This window comes from Ruditapes philippinarum, unplaced genomic scaffold (genome assembly GCF_026571515.1).
Source record: "Ruditapes philippinarum isolate M1 unplaced genomic scaffold, ASM2657151v2 ctg1131_1_1_1_1, whole genome shotgun sequence".
Taxonomy (NCBI): domain Eukaryota; kingdom Metazoa; phylum Mollusca; class Bivalvia; order Venerida; family Veneridae; genus Ruditapes; species Ruditapes philippinarum.
Window position 1 is genome coordinate 101,969 of NW_026862073.1, and position 21,055 is coordinate 123,023.

At 32.6% G+C, this 21,055-nt stretch overlaps 1 protein-coding gene across 2 annotated transcripts in view; it reads left to right on the forward strand.

The window, feature by feature from the left end:
• Positions 1–21,055, forward strand: part of LOC132717854 (ATPase family AAA domain-containing protein 2-like) — a 28,330-nt gene that overhangs the window by 417 nt on the left and 6,858 nt on the right. The window contains exons 2-23 of one of the 2 annotated variants that reach the window (XM_060701428.1): positions 70–233; positions 2,809–2,915; positions 5,270–5,301; positions 7,575–7,822; positions 8,219–8,395; positions 8,914–9,037; positions 9,647–9,820; positions 10,198–10,336; positions 10,814–10,933; positions 11,267–11,381; positions 11,839–11,980; positions 12,339–12,487; positions 12,906–13,154; positions 13,724–13,814; positions 14,041–14,355; positions 14,800–14,953; positions 15,557–15,743; positions 16,678–16,863; positions 17,503–17,638; positions 17,938–18,134; positions 20,146–20,305; positions 20,769–20,891. In XM_060701428.1, the coding sequence (XP_060557411.1) occupies positions 129–233; positions 2,809–2,915; positions 5,270–5,301; positions 7,575–7,822; positions 8,219–8,395; positions 8,914–9,037; positions 9,647–9,820; positions 10,198–10,336; positions 10,814–10,933; positions 11,267–11,381; positions 11,839–11,980; positions 12,339–12,487; positions 12,906–13,154; positions 13,724–13,814; positions 14,041–14,355; positions 14,800–14,953; positions 15,557–15,743; positions 16,678–16,863; positions 17,503–17,638; positions 17,938–18,134; positions 20,146–20,305; positions 20,769–20,891 (3,430 nt within the window). In that variant the 5' untranslated portion in view covers positions 70–128. Of the gene's footprint in view, positions 1–30; positions 234–2,808; positions 2,916–5,269; positions 5,302–7,574; positions 7,823–8,218; positions 8,396–8,913; positions 9,038–9,646; positions 9,821–10,197; positions 10,337–10,813; positions 10,934–11,266; positions 11,382–11,838; positions 11,981–12,338; positions 12,488–12,905; positions 13,155–13,723; positions 13,815–14,040; positions 14,356–14,799; positions 14,954–15,556; positions 15,744–16,677; positions 16,864–17,502; positions 17,639–17,937; positions 18,135–20,145; positions 20,306–20,768; positions 20,892–21,055 lie in introns of those variants that run through there. The other variant, XM_060701429.1, reaches the window with a different exon arrangement.

Here is a 21,055-nt window from a genome sequence, read left to right on the forward strand (position 1 = left end):
TGAAAAAGTAGCTTTTAAAATAACCTTTCCGTACATGCAAATTAATTTATTACAGAACTATTTTTAAAGGGTGTTGTTCGTCAGAAAATGGCCCGGCTGTGACAGACATAGAATAGATTCGTTTGGAAATGGTGAAAACAAGGCATAATCAGGAAGCTGACGACGAAACAGAGGGCTGTTTCCTGTCCTTGAATGAGCGAAGAAATGCAAAGCACAGAGCGATTGCACAAAGTGTATGTCATTGTTTAAATCAATGCTATTTTATATATCTGTTTTGTGCCTTTGTCTGCACTGTATGTGGGTGGGGTAAAACTGATAAAAGTTGACAACACCAGTCAGGTATCTGTACATTTGCAGTGCCTGCTGAACAAGGAAGTGTCATTTTCTCATTATTCAAAATTTACTAATGACTTAAAAATTCCGTTTTCTGTTTGTGCTGGTATGATACATAGGTGTTCGGCCCGTTGATTTTTCAAGTGCTACCCCCCCTCACCCACTCTACAACCTTCCCCCTCCTCACCCACTCTTCAACCCTCCTACCTCTCAAATTTATGTATACTGCAGTATTTTTCATTTGAAACATGTTTTAATATTTGGTATATGCTTTTAATTCAATTTCTTTCATTTCCCACAAAAAAATGAAAATTTGATACAATGCAACTTGCTGCTCATCAGCACTCTTCTTAATATGATCTCCATAACTCCAACATTTTTTCACCAATTTTGAAAATCTTGGTACTAAATGGTAGAGAATTGATTACTCTTCAATAAATAAATAAAGCTGTCATTACAATCATTTCAAGTAATAAGAAGATATATAATCTTGAAGTCACCGCAAATGTAAGTTGACAGAGACCTGACTGCTGGTTTTTTGTCAAAATTACCAGACAGGGCCCTCGATCAACCAAATCTGCGGCCGATATTCGGCCGCAGTCCCCCACCAAAATAGTATGTTTTTTTCCCCCTAACAGAGGTAAAAATTCCCCCTCAAAACATATAAAGTGTTAAAGAGAAAAATTAAAACTAATGTTGTTTTTGAAAATTAAAATCCATCTATTTGACGTCTATTTTGTAAGCGGAATATCGTACAGTTACATGTCTGCACGTTTCCGTTTGTTTTTCCCCCAAAATCTACCGTCACATTTTGGCCTTTCATCCTGTAAAAATGCTAAAATTTCAACAGAAATATGCAGAAAAAAATCACAATTCCCATCAACAATTTGATTTCAAATTGTTTATTCATGAAATCATTTTTTTTGTCTTCAAAATGTTACATCAACCACGGTAAATTTTGCCGTGAATTACAAACTTGTAAGTTTTGTTTTCATGATACTTTATTAAATAACTGATTAAAAACGATCTTATAATAAACAATCAATTTAATTTTATATAATTTACATCAGAAACAACTAGAATTGTGGATGTGTTAACAGAAAACAAACAAATTTTCATTTGTCACATATTTTCGCGAGGCCGATTTTTACGAATGTTTTACAAAGTCAAGAAAAGGAAGCTTTGTCTTATTAAAAGGTGTGTTAGAACACTAGAAATGCAGTGTATGAATAGAATTTACTTTAGGTCCATGTATTGTTCATATTAGTGGAAATGGAGACATTTGTCTGAATGTGTTTCTAAATAATTAGGGGGGGGGGGGGAATCATAAAGAAAGCTAAGCAGCATAAAGATCTGATGGTGTAAGGTGTTAAAAACTTTTCTTCAAATCTTATCAATCACTTCTGAACAGTTTAGTGTTACCTATTATGGATTTTTTATAAAAAAATAATATGCATGTAAATAAAAAACAGCTGATATTTAAATAAGTGTATTTGATAATAAAAGAAAAGAGAAAAATTCCCCCCATACACTAAAATTCCCCCTGCTGAGGGTAGCGACCCGCTTCCCCCAAATTGGATTGAGGGCCCTGCCAGACTAAACAGCAGTTTATTAGAAATGAATGAATATTTTTGTGTATTGCCCATATAAGTATGATAAAAATAGGGTTGTAGAATGTTGAGTGGGTGAGGGGGGAGGGTTAAAAAGTGGGTGAGGGGGAGGGTAGTGACCAATCAACACGCCAAACACCTATGGTATGATATGGATGCATATATCCAGGGGCCTGAAGCACTTAGAAATTGCAAATTGGTGCGTTTGGTAGTCATTCTGCTCTCATCCAAAGTGGCTACACGCATGACAAGCAACTTGAGATAACGGCTTACAGTTATTTTCTTACTTATATAACAGACTCTGAAAAAGGGCCTCTTCCCAATTGAAATTTTCTTTAAAATCATGCAGTTTTCCCAAAAATCTGAACTTAAACCAGCTTTTTTACTTCCCAATTCAGCATTTTTAGCGTTAATTTTTCCCAAAATGAAGAGGCTAAGGCCTCTTCCCAATTTGGAGAGAAAAATCACTGGCTTAAATATTTTTCCAAACATGGAGGCTGGTAAATTAGATTACAGTATTGCCCTGCCCCAGGTTATCCTTGTGAAATTTAATTAAGGGCCTACTTCAGACTGGAACAAAAAGATACTTCTGTCCCAGCTCGTGGCTCTAGTTAGCATTTAGAGACTGGGGCCAGGGTCCATGCAGGGGGGGAATTTTGCATGATTTTCAAATACACTTATAAAAACCTATAAATGTGATCCCTGACCTATGGCGGTTAAATATTATTTTCGAGGGTTTTATGGAGAAAAACACACACTATTTTGATGGGGGAATATTCCATATTCCGCCCCAAATTTTACCAAATGAGAGCCCTGCAGCTTCAGACATCAATGAATGGCTAAATGAATTTTTTACTTGTTTTAGAGTCAGGATGACAGTGATGATAGTGGGGTGATAAATTTCCGTAGACCTAGCCAACAGATAGAAGATGAGCAGTTCCCAAAACGCAGTTCAAGAGCTGCTGCTAAAAGGTGAAAATATATGTAGCAATATAAGCAAATGTTGCATCTTTGAAATTTCAGAGTTAGTGGTTTTATTTTAAAGATATGTTACTATTTGAATGATTAATAATTCTACAATCTTGAAATGACAGACAATTATCTTATTGGCTCAATTTATTAAAACTATAATGTACTATACAGAATAAGTTACATTTTTGCGACGGACGCGCCCTCAGGCGCGTTCAGAGCTAAGTCATCTACACATGGGATTTCGTTGGCTACACTCGCGCAATGTGTCATAAACCGATTAACAGCCCAAGAAATAGTACATGAATTTGATCCTTCAAAACTCCCATACTTTGTCTGGATATCTTAATGTCTTCCATATTTAGCCTTTTCAATTTCAAATTAAGTTATCAAAGTTAAAATATGAACGTATATTATTGATAAAAACGTTGTAGTCCTGTAGTATTATTGCGCAATATGCAAATTACTGCTGAAACGATTTACCGCTGTCGAAAAAGTAGGGCAGCAAATTATACTACAATAAAGGTGTAACCTCTGAGTTCCAAGACATTATTAGTAGGAAATAAATATTTCTACATTATACAAAACATTATTATTAACAAATCAAAAGTTTTTCGTGTCTCTAGGATAACTCGCGCATTAATAAAAGAAGAACTATTTTCGTGACTCATACCGCGGGTTTAGCTGAATATTCAGCAGTTATTAATATATTAGATTCAGTACAATAGTTAGTAAATAAATATGTATTTTTGAAAATGCATGTAAGAAGACAGTTTTTCAACACTTTACCGCCATGTAGTCTTTCATGGTAAGGAAGTTATAATATCAGTTCTACTTCCGATTCTTGTGGTTTGTTTACATATTTTTCTAGGTCATGATATGAATTAACCTTCGCTATTCTAAAAATAGATTCTGCTTCACCTGTTCTGATTTTTGGACAGGCTATTAGGATGTACACATTATACATGTAATTAATAAACCAGCGGATTATATGCAATACTTTTAGAAATTCTATACAATTGTAAGAAGCAAACAAGTTGAAAATGGAATTTAGTGTGAAATTGAAAAGGACAACTAAACACTGTAGTGCTTAAGTGACATTTAGATTAAAATAAAAACGATCTACATACATCTTTACCTTGTAAATAAAAAAATCTAAAAAATACACTATCAATTGCTGATGATTTTAACCAAATTTTTTATTAATGAGACATATTATCCAAGAGAAATAAAAATACAAATGTCTTATATTTTATTGTCTATATGCCCACTATGATATAACACGAAGCAATTCTAAATAGCATTCTCAAATGTATAATGTATTATGTTTGAAGTTTATTTGCCTGGATTTATTTTAGAAATATTTCGTTGACAGTTTTTTTTCTATTTACATATCATTTCTTAGAATAAATCGATAAGGACACTGATTTACAAGTTTGACCAGAGTTTTTAGGCATGAATTTCATTCTGTATTTAAGTGCTTGAAAGTAGAAAATCTGAATTATATCAGGACACAAAATATATTGCTCTACAAATCTCGAACTTGCATGGAACAAATTTTCTCTGTTATATATTTTGTGTTTTGTTTTTGTTTAAAAGAAGCCTTAATCTCCGGTTGCATGTCCGTCGCATTCAGTGCTGCAGCACTTTGATATATAAATTTTATGGTTAAATGTTATTTGTTTAGTAAATCTGTTAATGATTTATGATTATAAGCATTTGCTGAATTTAATTTAATATTAATAAGAGGAATACTTTATGGTTTAATCTTTGGACCTTTCTTGGCTGATTTTCCAAATGGTTCAGGTCAATGACAGAATCATTTGTTCTTTAAAGATCTTGCATGTTGTAATTGAGGTTGTATACCAAACTTAAATGCAATTATTATATATGTATATAATTATGCTTATAAAACAATTTTCAAACATCGAAGCATATGTAAAATATGTACTGCAATTATTTGTACATATTATGTGTAATCATTAAAATGTATGCATTTATTTCTTAATGAAAAATTTTACTTAGATGTTATAGAAAATAAAGTTTTTATTACCTCCCTTTATTTACATGAAATGTTAAATTCGGTAGTATCTTTATAAATAATGCTTTTTGGAACTTACAAAATTGATAAATCTTAATTTGAGCATCATATAAAACCATAAAAAAAATTGTGTTACAGGATCTTTAATACTTGTGTTTGTTCAAATTTAACAAGGGACTTTTTAAAAAAAATTATGCAAGGAAAACTTCCCATCTGGCTTATGAAATATTTATTGTTCTAATCAGTGCCTGCTTGTACCAAGAATAATGCCTGTTGTCCTCTGCCATTAAAATGTTATTTCATTGCTGTTTTTCAGAGTGACTTACGTAGAAGATTATGTGAATGAAGGTAAGATATTTAGATCAGAAGTTTCAGGGAAGGGTCTAAATACTACGGTAATACATATCAGATCCAACATTTTTTCTGAACTTGGAATTTAAAAAAAAATCAAAATGAATATTCTTACAATGATTTTCTGTATTTAATATTTCCACAAACAAGTGAAACTCTGTGTGATGTAATGCATAATTTACTCTTTGTTAATCTTTGATGCTTTCAGTTTCATTATTTTGATGTACTAGCTTAATTTAACCCATTACCGGATATACACACCTTTTACCCCCCCCCCCCCCCCAACACCTCCATTTGTTGTCTCAAATGGTGAAAAAATGCCTTATTTAGGCCCCAAAACACTTGTTTTTGTTTGAGAAATGTTGCTTAAAAAAGTGACCACTTATTCGGCACCGTTCCCCATCCAAGAGATACATCAGGGGGTTGCCTTCCTGTTTGGGGGGTTTGAAGGGGGGCAGTAGTCCCCCTCATCGCCAAGAAAATTTTGGACTTGTGCAGAGCTCCAGATAATTTTTTTGGCCAAGGGGTTTTTACCCCTCAAAATCTAGAGTGAGGGGTAAAATGCAAATTCTGAAAAACTTAAGGGGTAAAATCTGTCAAAAAAGCATTTTGCATTTTTTATAAACAAATTAATCTTACAATATTGTTTTTGTTTGTTTGTTTTCTTTTTTTAGAAAAACTTTTACAAATAAGATACTGATTTAATGTGAAACAGTACAAAACATGCTCTGTAAAGTCAGACTTCCAGTGTAATTACACAGCAAAATTATCAGGGCTTCCATTTTCAAAATTTGGAAGTCAGACTTCAAAATCTCTGATATTGGAAGTCACATTTTATAGGTAAAGAAGGAAAAGTATTAGATTTTGGAAGTCACAAGCCAAAATGAAGGAGTAAATGACTCCCAAACTTCCACTAGTGGAAGCCCTGAAATTATTTTATATTCTAGGAATCAATATTTTCTTTCTTTATTTCTGCTGGCATGTACCTTATCATGTACTCCAGTTTGAACAATTATAGTTGAAATTAGAATTAAAGAAAAATAAACAAGATTTTTTATCTTTCCTTAAAAAGGCATTGGTCTGAGAGAAAATTGTTCGTAACTGTGTACTGGGTACGAAAATATTGAGTACAAAACTGCAGGTGAAAAACATGTCTTTTTTGTTCCAACAACAAAAGTGAAAGAAATTAAAATATATTTTTGTTATAATATTGAGGCATAAGCATGTCAATAGATGCCTAAACAAACAATACTATGTTAAATCCTAAGATGATTAGCTGGCTAATTTCACAGGTTGATCTACGAGAGTTATCTCCCTTCTGTACTTCCTGTTACTTTCGTTTTTAACATGCGATGTTGACAACAGAATTTTTAGTTTTCAAAGCAATAAAATGGAAATATATTGATTTTTATGCTAAAAATATTCTCTTTCTAAATATCAAATGTTTCCACTTCTATTCTTTCACGCTTAAATTTTGACATACAAGCGTATTTTCATTTTGTTGTGCGTAACTTTGACGCATGGATTTTGAAAGTGATGCGTATTTTAGATTTTCTATGCGTATTTTACGCAGATACGCACGCTATCTGGAGCTCTGCTTGTGAGAGGCTAAAAATGACCCCAGGTCGATCTTAAGGTAACATGAAACCAACGCCGAAAAACCTTTGACTCTATCTCAATCCATTAAGAGGTTGCAGCATTTTGAAATCAATTTTGATGGAAAACATCAACGCAAAATAGTGATTTTTGGCAATTCTGAGATGTCTCCTCGTTGCCATGGTAACAGAATATTTAAGACTGAGCATGTTGTTACAAAGGCAATGGTCCAGTCAACATTTGTGCCAAGTTTGATTAGTATTGAAGCAGTTTTTATAGTTTTATAGCAATTTGAACTTGTAACGGGAGACTTTTCAATGAAAACAGCCATTTTTCACAAAATGCTCATTAAGTAATTGGTTAAAGAACAATAGATAGCTGGGAAATTTTTTCATTATTATTGAGAAATTAATATTTGTCTTTGGAAGGTAGTTTGAAATGTGAGTGGTGAGTGCAGTAAAGCTGCCAGGGTAATCATTGTTTTCAATTAAAGTGCACTCAGATGTTTATGCCATTTTTTGCTCAGTTAACAACCATATACATACATGTGTATAATATTAGTGAGTTTGCAATATATTTAAAGATTAAAATGCAACGATAACCTATTGAAACTGAATATTTTCTTGGAATATACTCGGTAATTTCCTTAATGAAATGTATTTTATTGTTTTAAGATACAGATAGTGACATAGATTTTCACAGACAAACCAGGCATGGTCGTCATAACGTCACTTTAAAACCTGAAGTTGATGAAGATGATGATGGTGATGATGATGATGATGGGGAGGATAATGATGTTGACAGGAGACCACCAAGGGGACGTGGAAGGGTACAGGGAATAAAACGATCACCAGGTCGTCCTCGCAGGACAAGAAGAAATTCAGATTACCTTGTTGCACATCCGAGTCCAAAGCAAGTCAAGGTAATAATTTTGTGACAGATTAGGCATTTATTATTGTTTAATAGCATTTACTGTCTTTATTGGCATACATGTGGACTTATTTTCTACTTCAGCATTTATCTTGGAAATTGATATTTGGAGGAAAATTCTATAACAGTTAAAGATGTACTATTTTTCACAATGCTTGAATATTTTTGTGTGTGTTTGTGAAAAATTAATTTTTTATGGATTCTCAGAATTAAACATGACATTTTTATTGCAATATATTTTATAAGAGAAAACTTTTAATTAAGTCTTGTGTTACTACACATTCTGTTGAGATATTGTTTAAGTCCATCTTAAGACTATAATTGGACATGGCCGTTTATATGAAAATTTTTCAGTTCATAAAATTCTCGCTTGTTTGATCAATTTTAGATGGAGCATTTAGCTGAGTTAGATGACAGTAGAACAAGGCGTAGCTCTCGTACACGTAGAGTAATGTACGATAGTTATGATAATAAGATGTTAGAGAACAGTTACGAAGAAGAGCCAATGAAGAAAAGGCGAAGACGTGAAGTTGTTAATGAGGAGAGTCAGGATAATGATAATGATGTATGCGATTTTTGTCTTAGTTTTCAAACCTATAACTAGCCTGATAACATGATACACACTTGTATTATTTTCTATGACTTTTTCTGTTGTTGCATGTTTCATGATACACACTTGTATTATTTTCTATGACTTTTTCTGTTGTTGCATTTGTAAATAATTCGAGGTACTTGTCTGAAATTGATACCAAATTGTTTGTGTGGTCATTCATCATGATATGTGATTGAGGATAATTATGAAAATAATACATACATTCTGCTAGCAAGCAATTAAAGATTCCTCTGCATTTTAAAGACAGACTCTTGGTATAAAAATAATGATGTTTGCTCATGCAGTGTTTTTTTCGTTATCTTCCTTAACTTTTGGTGTAAAGGTGAAATGTGTTGAAAGAAATCAAACTGCTCTGGGGAAAATAAGTCCATGAAAAACCTTTTTTTCTTACTCCAATTTGTTTTATCTTAAGGTTTTGTGTTAGTTTAATAACATTATGATAGTAAATTCATTGAATTTTGTCTCTACAGGGTTACACAGATATTTATAGTCGTGTGAAACGTCAACGCAAGGTAGTCAAGCGTGACATGTACGGTATGCCTATAGAGACAGACAATGAAGAAGTTGATGACCAAGAAGAGGATGATGAAGTGGGTATGTATGAACAAATGATAAAATACTCTCAACTCTGTTAGTTTATACAAATTTAATTTAGTTCAATTGTGTTGGAAGCCATGAGCTTATTGAAACACTCTCGAATCTGTTCCTGAAACCAACCAGTACCAAGCAATGAATGTAAAGTTTCTTGCTTAAGGAAACAATGGCTTGCCCCTGACTGGGTTTGAACCCACACAGTCAGCAATCTTTAGATTACTTGTATGAAGTGTTAACTACACGGCCACGCCACCACAAAAACATCTGTTGATGTTAATACGGAATTAACCGATATACTTGAAAGGACATGTATCAAAGTCTTATATCCATTAATGTTTTTGCCATATGTTTTCTTAAACTGTATTTGAAAATCATTTAGTAAATGGCCAAAATTAAATTTATTTCCGAGTTTTTAGAGTTACTTCAATTCTGTATATGTTTTGTGTCCTTAATCATTTACAGTTCTAAGATGTTTTGACTAATAGCAGTCATTCTAGAAAGAACATGAAATAATTATTGAAGTAATACTCATACATTTCACATGACTGTTTATGCTGATCTTAAATATCAATCATCATGAATCATGTATAAATTACATTCATTATCTAGAAGATAGTTCTGATGATGGAGATGATAATGGTGAAAACAATGATGAAAATGAAGATGATAATGATGATGATGACGATGATGATGAGAATGAATCAGAGGAAAAAAAGACGAGAAGATCTTACAATTTGCGTGAAAACAAACCACGGACACAACACTACATAGCACCAATTCAAGGTTATTTAAATACAGTTTAATGTTCTCTAGAATAGTTGTGAAATATTTGCTTCAAATTACTTTTAAAAACTAGTGAGATTACAGAGAGGGTTGATCAGCTACATAATATATATTTCATTTAATGTAAAACTAATGTAGTCATATTTCTGCATCAATCTCAGATACTTATTACTATCAAAACAAAGATCTAACAGGGCATTGATCAGTGCTAAGACTAAAATTACTTCTGGATACAGCATTTTTGTTTTCCTTTTTGTAGTATTTGTGAAAATTTCCTAAATAGTAGCACAAATTTACCTGAGACAAAAATGTTATCATTGGAGTTTGGATTTAATGAAGGCAGTGGTAAACTGATTATATATTCTTGTATATTTTAGAAAGGAGGCAACGTGTTCCAACTCGGTTTTTCAGTGATGAGGTACCAGCACCTCATTCACCACAAAGGAGACGCCGGACTAGGCCAGACAAAATGACTTACATGTCACCAGCTAGAAGAAGAAGAGGTCCTATTAATAGGTGAGAGAGTGATTGCAGTTGTGTTTGCAAGTGAGGTCAATTTAAGACATTTTTAGAATAAAGTGCTATTGTATTGTCATGTTCATCTCTCCATCAGATCAAAGTCAAAAATATAAAAAATCATATATTGTCAATATATGATATAATTTACTTGTAATATTAAAAAGGCTAGGCTATTATATGTGTATGATATATGTGTATGATAGGAACAATTTTCTTAATCTCATGGACATCTATGTCCCACATTTATTTACCGTAATGAAATTAATGTATTATCCCACACTCTTTCACCCTTTGAGCTCATTGACAGTTTCTCGAAAACTTGGAATTCTTGATAGGACTCATATCCATTGGTAGACAAGAGTATATAACTCATGTCTTGGGTTTTGACAATTATGCCCCTTTTTAAGGTTTCAGAACAACTGCTTTACTGGATGAGTTTAAAAATGAAAATGTTCATGTTGTTTCTGTTTCTAGACGACGTCGAGCATTCCATGGTTCTAGTTCCACATCATCATCATCAAGTGATTCCAGCAGCAGTGATGAGGAAAGATTCCAGAGAAGGAAGGCGAAGAGTATGCTCAAAGCCAGACAAAGGTCAGTGAAACTTTGATGATTAGGAAAAAGTATATGTTACTTTGTTTTGCATTAACAGTTTCTCCCAGATTTACTGTCTGGAAATGTCAATGAATGTTGCAATTAAACCTTTAGGTTGCAAGCAGCAACTGAAACCAATGCAGACAAGAGATCAACTGGCACATCCATGTTGTCTGATCATGTTCTGCACTGTTCGACATTAAGTCAGTACAAATTTTGAAATTTTCGTGAAAAAATGATGAATGGTATTGTCCAGATTAAGGTTGCTATCATAACCCAGTTTCAGATATTTAGATTAATATATGACTGCGTGATATATTTTATTTATTACAGATGTTTACCGATGAATTTTGATCCTGATGACATTTCAAGGTCAACATTGCTGAAAGATCGTCAAAAGATTGGCTCTAGTCTGGCTGATGTGGATCCAATGAACATAGATAAATCAGTATGATATTGTATATTATGACATTGTATATCTAGCACATATAACTAAAACTTTAAGTGCATTAACAAAATAATGTACTCTTTATACGTCATTGAATAATATGTTTCTGAAATAGTATAATGTAAAGCCACAAAATATATATATAAAAAAAGAACATAAATAACATGATGCTCTACCATTTATGTGCTGATAAATAAACTTACTATTCTTAAATGCTCCTATGGCTTAATAATTACACAACTAAATTCTAAACATCTCAAAATAGACGGCAGTTAGGCAAATTAAACTAGAACTCATCAGTGGTAATGTTATATGAGGGAACATGGACCTGACTGCAATAAGGCTCAAATCCACAAATCTTGCCTGAGATTCAGACACTTGAAAAGTCTTTGGCTCAGCTTAAATAGTATGTATTATTTACTTCCTGAAGTTTAAATATGATATTACTTTGATACAGGTAACATTCAACAGTGTTGGAGGGTTAGGTAAACATATTCGGGCTTTGAAGGAGATGGTCGTGTTCCCATTGTTATATCCCGAAATATTTGACCGCTTCAAGATATCTCCACCTAGAGGTGTACTGTTCTACGGACCTCCAGGTATTTAACCGTTTTCTTTATTTATTACATTCATACAGGATTGTAAAGTTTGGTTGAAAATATTCTGATTATTAGTTGACTATGTGAATTGATAGAGCTTGAATAGATTTTGTAGTATTTTAGGAGTACTCAAAGAATAACCTCTCTATTTATTAAACTTTATGGTAAGTTAATGGTTAAAACAAGAATCAACTATAAAAAAAAACTCAAAAGAAAACAAGTTAATAAAATATTATCAAAACTTTTCTCCCACAAATTTGAAAAAATAACTGATTGTGGCTTAAGATTGAGGTAAATAATTTATTATGTTAAGAAAGGCAAATCTGTAAGACTTTTCATCATGATGTATTATAAACAGGGACAGGTAAAACGTTGGTAGCTCGAGCACTGGCAAATGAATGTAGTAGTGATGATAGAAGAGTGGCATTTTACATGAGAAAAGGTGCAGATTGTCTGAGTAAATGGGTCGGAGAGTCAGAGAGACAGCTTAGGTTACTGTTTGATCAGGTACAGTCAATTTTGATATTTTATCCTCTTTGTTGGTTTGTTATATTTTTAATATCTTTGAAGAATTTTGAAACAGATGATTTTTTTCATAACTTTATTTGTTTTATGGCATTTTTCCAAATGAAGAAAATGTAAGAATTTGCAAAAAAGAAGCTTTTTCTATTGTTTCCAAAAGCTTGGAAGAAAGTGGTCTAGGGTCTTTCTCTTCTCATCATCTTCCCATTATAACATAACGCCTTTATAGTACCAAAGCAACTTGATCCTGTCTTGTTTTAATAACTTTGATTTTAAAAATAGGCTAAGCCAAGACAACTTCTGGTGCAATAGAAATTATTGACAAATAGATTTGATAGATACATTGGCAAGTTACAAGTTATCATTTAAAAGTTAGTAAACTCTGTTATAATCTTATTTCCAGGCATACCAGACACGACCGTCAATTATATTTTTTGATGAGATAGATGGATTAGCACCAGTTAGATCGAGTAGACAGGACCAGATTCACAGCTCTATTGTCTCGACACTGCTAGCACTGATGGATGGGTTAGATAGTAGAGGAGAGATTGTTGTTATAGGGGCCACAAACCGACTCGACTCCATTGATCCAGCTTTAAGAAGACCAGGAAGATTTGATAGAGAATTTCTCTTTCCTTTACCTTCGATACAGGTATACTTTCTTTTAGTTATGTTTTTTTTTTTTCCCTATAATTCATGTAAACAGTTTCAAAAAGTGAAAGGTTTTCCATTTTAAAGTTGATTGCCTTTCATGAACTTGTAAACGATATAAGGTGATTTTTTTACTTAAGCCATTTTATAACAAAAATGCCTTTGTCAACTTACCAGCATATCTATGAAATTTTGTATATGAAGTTATTTCAACAGTTGAAGTTAAAAAAATGTAATTTTTGAAAACACTTAAATCAACTCTGAAAATTTACCTGTTTGATAAATAGGAATAATATTTTAGGTGGAGAAATTCTTATATTAACAAAAATTACAAATGTTCAACATATGTAGGTGTTGAATAATTTAAGGTAAATTTGTGTTATGATGCCAGTATGATGTAAATACTTCTGACATTTTAGTCAATTGTAATAACATGGCATGATGCACAGAATTCTCACTCTGTCATTGTTTAAAAAAGAATAATACAATTTACATGATATATACTTAGTGTTAGTGCAAATACTTATTCATGCAAAAAATCTTACTACAAGCTCTTTATATACATTTCAGGCTAGAAGGCAGATTTTAAAGATTAATACAAAAGAGTGGAATCCAAAACTATGTGAGAAATTTCTGTATGAAGTTGCAGAAAAATGTACAGGTAAAATGCTGCTTCATATAAACTTCTAAAATGCCTTTATTGGCTTTTTTGTCAATATTTCACCAGATACGAATTTATTAAATTGGAAATAAAGTAAAACAAGCATGGTTGTCTTTTGTGAAATAGTTTTTGTTATCTGACTGCATATAAGTATCATAGATAAATTTTAGATGTCAAAATTTAATTATATCTACATATATCATGTAACGTTGATGATAATTTTCAGGATATTGTGGTGCTGATATGAAAGCATTATGTACAGAGGTGGCATTGCTTGCATTAAGGAGAAGGTATCCACAGATCTACACATCCTCAGAAAAACTGCAGATTGATGTTACTTCAATTTACATCAATGCTAAAGATTTCCATAATGCTATGAAATCTATTGTGCCGGCATCACAGCGATCTGTGACTTCACCAGCTAGGTCTTTGTCAGTCAAGATTCTCCCATTGTTACTGAACTTATATCAACAGACTCTTAAACAGTTGAACAGAATCTTTCCATCAATTCTAACTCAGTTGTCAAATCTTGATGCTCAAGGTAAGAAACTATTTTATTAGGGTATTTTGTTTTATTGGTTGTTTAAGACCATTTTTCAAGCTTTTCAGGTGGAAGAACATCCGCATTAAATCATTTATTTATCTAAGATTTAAATCAAACAAGGTATGTTATTGTCATATAGGGAACTTCCAGTGTTACAGATTAAGGAAGAAACCAGATGCCTGTCTGGGAGTAATTTCAGGCATTAGCAGATCCTTTAAAAAGAACCATGGCTAACAAGATAGCTTCTTTTTCTTAAGAAATTCTATGTCCATAGTAGTCCACAACATTCTTTTATGAAACAGTTTTTCACTTTATCATGTCCTATATGAAATGAATCTTTTTATTGTCAAACAATGAAGAATTGTAGAGTAATACATAATACATTTCCTTATAAATATTTGTATGACTTGACTTGACTTGAATGTATTTTGTTTGTATCAGTCACAGAGAAATCTGACAATACAGTAGATGTTGAGGGAGAATTGTGCAGCGATGATGATGAGAGGGATGTAAACATTTATGAACACAAGGTAGATAAGAGAAGGAAAAATTCAAACATTCCAGAACTACCAGAAACCTTCCTCAATTTTACCAGGTATATTGAATGTCATGTTATTGAAGTACTGTACTAGGGTTGTCCTAATACATCGCTTAATAGTTTTTATGGACAGCTGTAGTTGTAAATGTTATTAGATTTCTCTTTCGGCATTGATAAAAAACCATAATAGCTACTTTAAGCTTGACTGTTTGAAGAATATTGGGACATGTTGTCGTCGTTTCATTGTACATCTGCATTATTTATCTCATCAGCTACTTTATATATTTGCTAGTAACTTTACATATGTCTTTCAGATCATAATAGGAGTTCACTATTCAGGACCCATTACTTTTGGCATTGTTTATGATGAAATATGGCCTTTCAATTTTTGAACTTATTAAATATCTGTGTCACTATCCAAAGCTCTTAACTATGTCATGTATTTAAGTGAAATCTTACTACATTATTCATGTTCTTTTTTTTTTGAAATCAAGCACTAAGATTACTTGAATCTTACTGACACCTCTTGTTATTTAGATCTTTAAAGAAAGAGCCCTGCAATATTAGTTTATGTTTTCTTTCAATAGCTCTAACTTCAAGACACAGGTACTAAAAGAAAAGCCTATTGTAGGAATTATGTAAGGAGGTTTATATTTTCAGCTATGCATATCGTCATCCTAGTACACATCGACCACGTGTTTTACTATCAGGGAGAAATGATCAGGGACAATCTTCATATCTAGCTCCTGCCATAATACATCATCTAGAGCAGTTACCTGTTCACACATTAGATCTCTCTACATTATATGCTGTAGAGGCTCGCACACCTGAAGAATCTTGTGCTCATGTATGTTTGATTATGTAGTGTATTTTATATAATTTAAATTATATAAGTGTTGATTATATGTGTAAGAGCACTTACCTTTAAAATAAAGTGTTTATCTTGACTTTAAGATGAATGGTAAAGAGCAGAACAACGTCAAAAAGCCTTTGGTATGATGACCAACTTCTCATAGTTCAATTACTTTCTGATTAAAAGTTTTCTTTAAGTTTTTTGTCCTTAGATATCATTTTAATTTATACATAGCAATGATAATTATTCTAACAAACTTTGCACTCTTCCCTTATTAAGCAGCCAGGGTAATCACATGCAATATTCCTTTGTTAAACAGTCAGGGCAGTTGTTTGCATTTTATAAATATATTCACAGCATAAGAACAGTAATGCGTACACATAAGATTTGATGTCAATAAACTAAAATTTTGAACATTGCTTCCCTACTCAATGTAGCTTAACAAATTTTGATCAATTCTTTCTATTAGCACGAAAGAATGGACATAGATTTCGTTTTTCTTGTGTTTTAGTACAAAAATGCATGGTTTATTGTTCAAATGCTTTGTGATTTATCAGTTAATCACTCAGGCCAAGCCCCTTGTGCCTGAGGGGTTGTCTTTACAGGTTCAGGCATCAGAATTGCAGCCACCATTTAACGTTGTGTGATCTTAAGAGGCGACAAAATGTGTTCAAATGCATTTGCATTGAGTCTTTGCATTTCCTAGCTCCAGATGGTGAGGTGGTTTCGACCCTAGGTGTTGCTTAAAGTTAGTAACATCTGAGGTTAGCCAAAAAAATACTCAGGCCTGCTGGATTATACTAATGTGCATTTGAACTCCAACCATATGTTATTCTACAACATCACTATCAAAATTGATAACTATTTTCTTAATATAAGAACATAGACAGTTTTTGTTACATGGACAACTTATAATTATATTTTTCAGATATTTCGTGAAGCAAAACGTTCATCTCCCAGTATTATATATATGCCACATGTGAATCATTGGTGGAGTGTTGTCTCGGACACTGTGAAAGCTTCAGTGTTGACCTTGATACGTGACCTCGACCCCTCAATACCTGTCTTACTACTAGCTACCAGTGAGGAAGATTATAGTCATCTAGACTTTGATGTAATTTATTCTTTATATACACCTTATTTTGAATGTTCATAAATTAGAACTTGGGTTTTGCAAATTATAGACCATGCTCTTACTAATCTAGAAGTTTCACAAGAAAAGTAAAGGATAGTTCCATGTAAACAGTTAAGAATTTAGTCATATCTCATATGGTAGGCATGTCCATTTTGAGCTCAACATCATGTTTCTCATTGGAAAATTTTAATTTTACAATTTCTTCAATAATTAAAATGATTTGATGTAATAAATAATTAAAAGTGATATGATTTCAGAAATAATAAGAATAATTTGATTTAAAATGTAATTTTGAATAAAAGATGATTTAAGAAATGAATCAAAGGTGATATCAGAAATAATTGAATATAAGAACTAAATAATTAATGAAAAATGTTTATGATATTATTAGAAATGAGGTGATTTAATAAGTAATTAAAATTGTTTTTGATATAATTAAAAATGAGGTGATATAAAAAATAATTAAACGTTAATTGATTTAAGAAATAATTGAAATTATTTGATGTAAGAAATTATGAAAAATGAGGTGATTAAACACTGCTAAGGATACAATTGTATATATTTTGAATGTTAAATTCATGAGAATGAAACATTCACTACAGACATATTGAATTTTAGCTTCAAGACTTGTTTGATGAACATTATGGGGAAGTTGTTACGATGAGAAACCCAAAGGAAGAAGAGAGGAGGGACTTCTTCAAAGATCTCTTGTTAAACCAGGCTACAAAACCACCTGTTCAGAGGAAAGTTGCAGGTATTTCATGTTTTCTTATATGCAGAGTTTTGTTAATAAAAGAATTTAGCATAAAAAGTTAATGAATTAGTCTATATTTTATAGTTCTTGAAACAAGAACATCTATGTTTATAGCTGCATTATAAAGTGAAATGTGAATTCTAGGCCTGCCAAGAGTCATTAAATGCCTTATCTTAAATTGATAAAGATGGCAAAAAAATGGTGCAGGGTAAAACCAAACAAAACAAACATACAAATTTGTCTGATATGTTTGTAAAATTCTTGAGAGTAATTCCCAAAGTCATATTGATTGTTTTCAGCTCAGAGATTATTAGAAGTTCTTCCAAAAGCACCACCTCCAGAACCTAGAAAATTGACGGAACAAGAGCTGAAAAAATTGCACGAACATGAGGAAGCAACTCTGACAGAACTTCGTCTTTTCCTCAGGGATACACTCAACAAGCTAGGCAGAGATAGGAAATTCTTCATCTTCACTAAACCAGTTGATATTGAAGATGTATGTATTGAATGAAAAACACTATTTGATAGAAATTGCATGGCTGTACTTTTGTTACTTTTATATGTAGGTGGTTAAGGAAAACTGACTACATATTACTTCTCCTTGCCATTGTGTATTGGAATTTTGGGCAAGGTTTTAGATTCTATCATGTAATGTATCTATCAAGAAGATTGTGGCTTTATTGAGGTTCATGCTTGTGTTTGAAATAATGCATGGAAGAGGTTCTCGTTCTCTCAGTGCAGCTGGAAAATTCTAGTGTCAGGGCGACTTAAAAAACCAAAACACACAAAAAAAACTCTTTTATGAGCATAAATTTTTATTACACCTCGTCAGAGAATATGTAATCCAGATCAAGAATCGAAAATCCCTCTTATTATGCTCCCCGAAAAATTTCGGGGGAGCATATAGTCGGCGCCTTGTCCGTCCGTTGTCTTGTCCGGAGCATAACTTGAAAACCCTTGGAGATAATTTGTTTAAACTTCATACAGTGGTAGAGGGCATTAAGGGGGAGTGCAGTGTCAAAGAACCATAAGTCTATTTTGCCCGGTTTTTGAATTATCTCCCCTTTTAGAAAAATCTTGTCCGGGGCATAACTCAGACTTCCCGAAAGTTAAAAAAAAGTGTCAGACATTCGGTCTGACAAACCATGAAAATCTATCGGACCGAAACGAAATAAATTATGTCAGACCGAATAAAATTAATCAAAATCAAAGGAAAACTTGTTTTTGTATTTCTTAGACACTTTTCAGTTTTATTTTTTTGCCGTAAAAATCAGCACAGTCTGTACGGCGCATTTTCATCTCCTCCCTGTTATACACCAACGAGTCACAATCCTGCTTCCATTTTTCATTAAATTTTGTCTCGGGTCTGTTCTTTTCATCCTTTTACTGCTGTTCTGCGCGCTCCTCTGACGTAGATTTAAGTTTTTTCCCACGTTTGGTACCTTTAGCCGCGCAATTTTGTATACATGCTACTTGGATAAATGTCGGACCGATCCGGAATAAAAAATTGTCGGACCTAATAAAAATTTATTTGACATGTCCGTCGGACCAACGTATTTCGGGAAGTCTGGCATAACTCTATAACTATAAGAGATATCAACATGAAACTTTGTAGGTGAATAGATCTCAATGGGTAGATGTGCAGTGCATAAGAACAATAACTCTTTTTGTCCTTATTTTGGAGTTATTGCCCTTTGTTAATTTCAACACTTTGAACTTTGTCTGGAACATAACTCTAAAACTATAAGAGATATCAAGATGAAACATTGTAGGTAGATAGATCTCATCGAGTAGAAGTGCAGTGCAAAAGAACCATAACTCTGTTAAGCCTCATTTTTGAATTATCTCCCCTTTTAGAAAAATCTTGTACTGTACATAGCTGTAAAACTATAAGAGATATCAACATGAAACTTTGTAGGTAGATATATCTCAATGGGTAGATGTGTAGTGCACAAGAATCATAACTCTGCCTTGCCTAATTCTGGAGTTATTGCCCTTTGTTTATTTTAACTTTTTGAAGTTGTCCGGAACATAACTCGGAAATCATTAGAGATATCAACAAGAAACTTTGTAGGTTTATAGATCACTGTGATTAGAAGTGCACTGCAAAGAACAGTAACTCTGCCTTGCCTAATTTTGGAATTATTGCACTTTGAAATTTTTCCAGGGACATAACTCTGAAACTACAAGAGGTGTTCTTTCCTGTGTCCAAAACCTATTCGGGGAGCATCACTTGGCTCAAACCGGGCTCTTGTTAGCTCATATGTACGAGAAGAGATCGAAATTGTAATATCTTTGTCTATTGTATTGGCTAAGTTTATCTTAAAAATCATGCATAAAATGTCAGACGAGTAGCATAGCATGCAGCATGAGTAGAAATTTGAAGCTTCTTGTCCTACAGTACAAGTGGCTCTGAAATTATTATCTTTTTAATCGCTGCATATGACTGTTATTGAAGCTACAAATAATCATTAATACTAACAAAATTGTTGTTTATGTTGCTGCAGGTACCAGACTACTATGACATCATTAAGAAACCAATGGACTTGTCAACAATGATGTCTAAGATAGATCTTCATCATTACCAGTCAGTAAAGGAATTCCTAGCCGATATTGAACAAATCTGCATGAACGCTTTGGAATATAATCCAGATAAAGATCCCCAAAGTACTTTTACTTTCTTACACTTATAGTAACATACATAAATAAGAATTAATAATTATTTCCTGAATGTTAAAAAATTTAATATTTCAGTTGGAAATTTATTTATGAATATACTTGACATAGCAATTTTCAAATCCTTTATCTTTCAAAGAAATTTAATTAATACAACAAAAATGAAATAAGTAATACATAAGATTAAAGGTCTGTAGTATCTTACTACGCATGAATCTAAATGCATTAGTACCCCCACCCCTGGAAAGTTGTCATATGAGCTAAACATTGTATGATCTAAAACCCAAACAAACATATTTATGCCCCAACTTTTGAGTAGGGGGCAGATACAGATTTCCCTTTGTTTCCGTCACTTGTCTGTAGACTAAAAAGTCAGGGGCATCTGTTTGTCCTGTGGATAGGATACATAACTAGTTTGTAAAATAAATACTATGTTATATTTTGTGGTTTTCAGGTAGAGTAATAAGACATAGGGCGTGTGCACTGAAAGATACAGCATATGCTATCATTAAAACAGAATTAGACAAAGATTTTGAGAAAATATGTGAAAGTATTGTAGAATCTAGAAAAGTGAGGGGTAAGTAATTTTTCCTCAGCTTTTCTTTAGAAATTTTTTGAGTTATTCATTGCTAAGTGACTGACCTGTTATGTATTATTGAAATGAATGGTCACAAATATCTGTATACAAATCAAGAACATACAAACGTCCATTTAAGGAATTTTTACATCAGTCTGAAACCA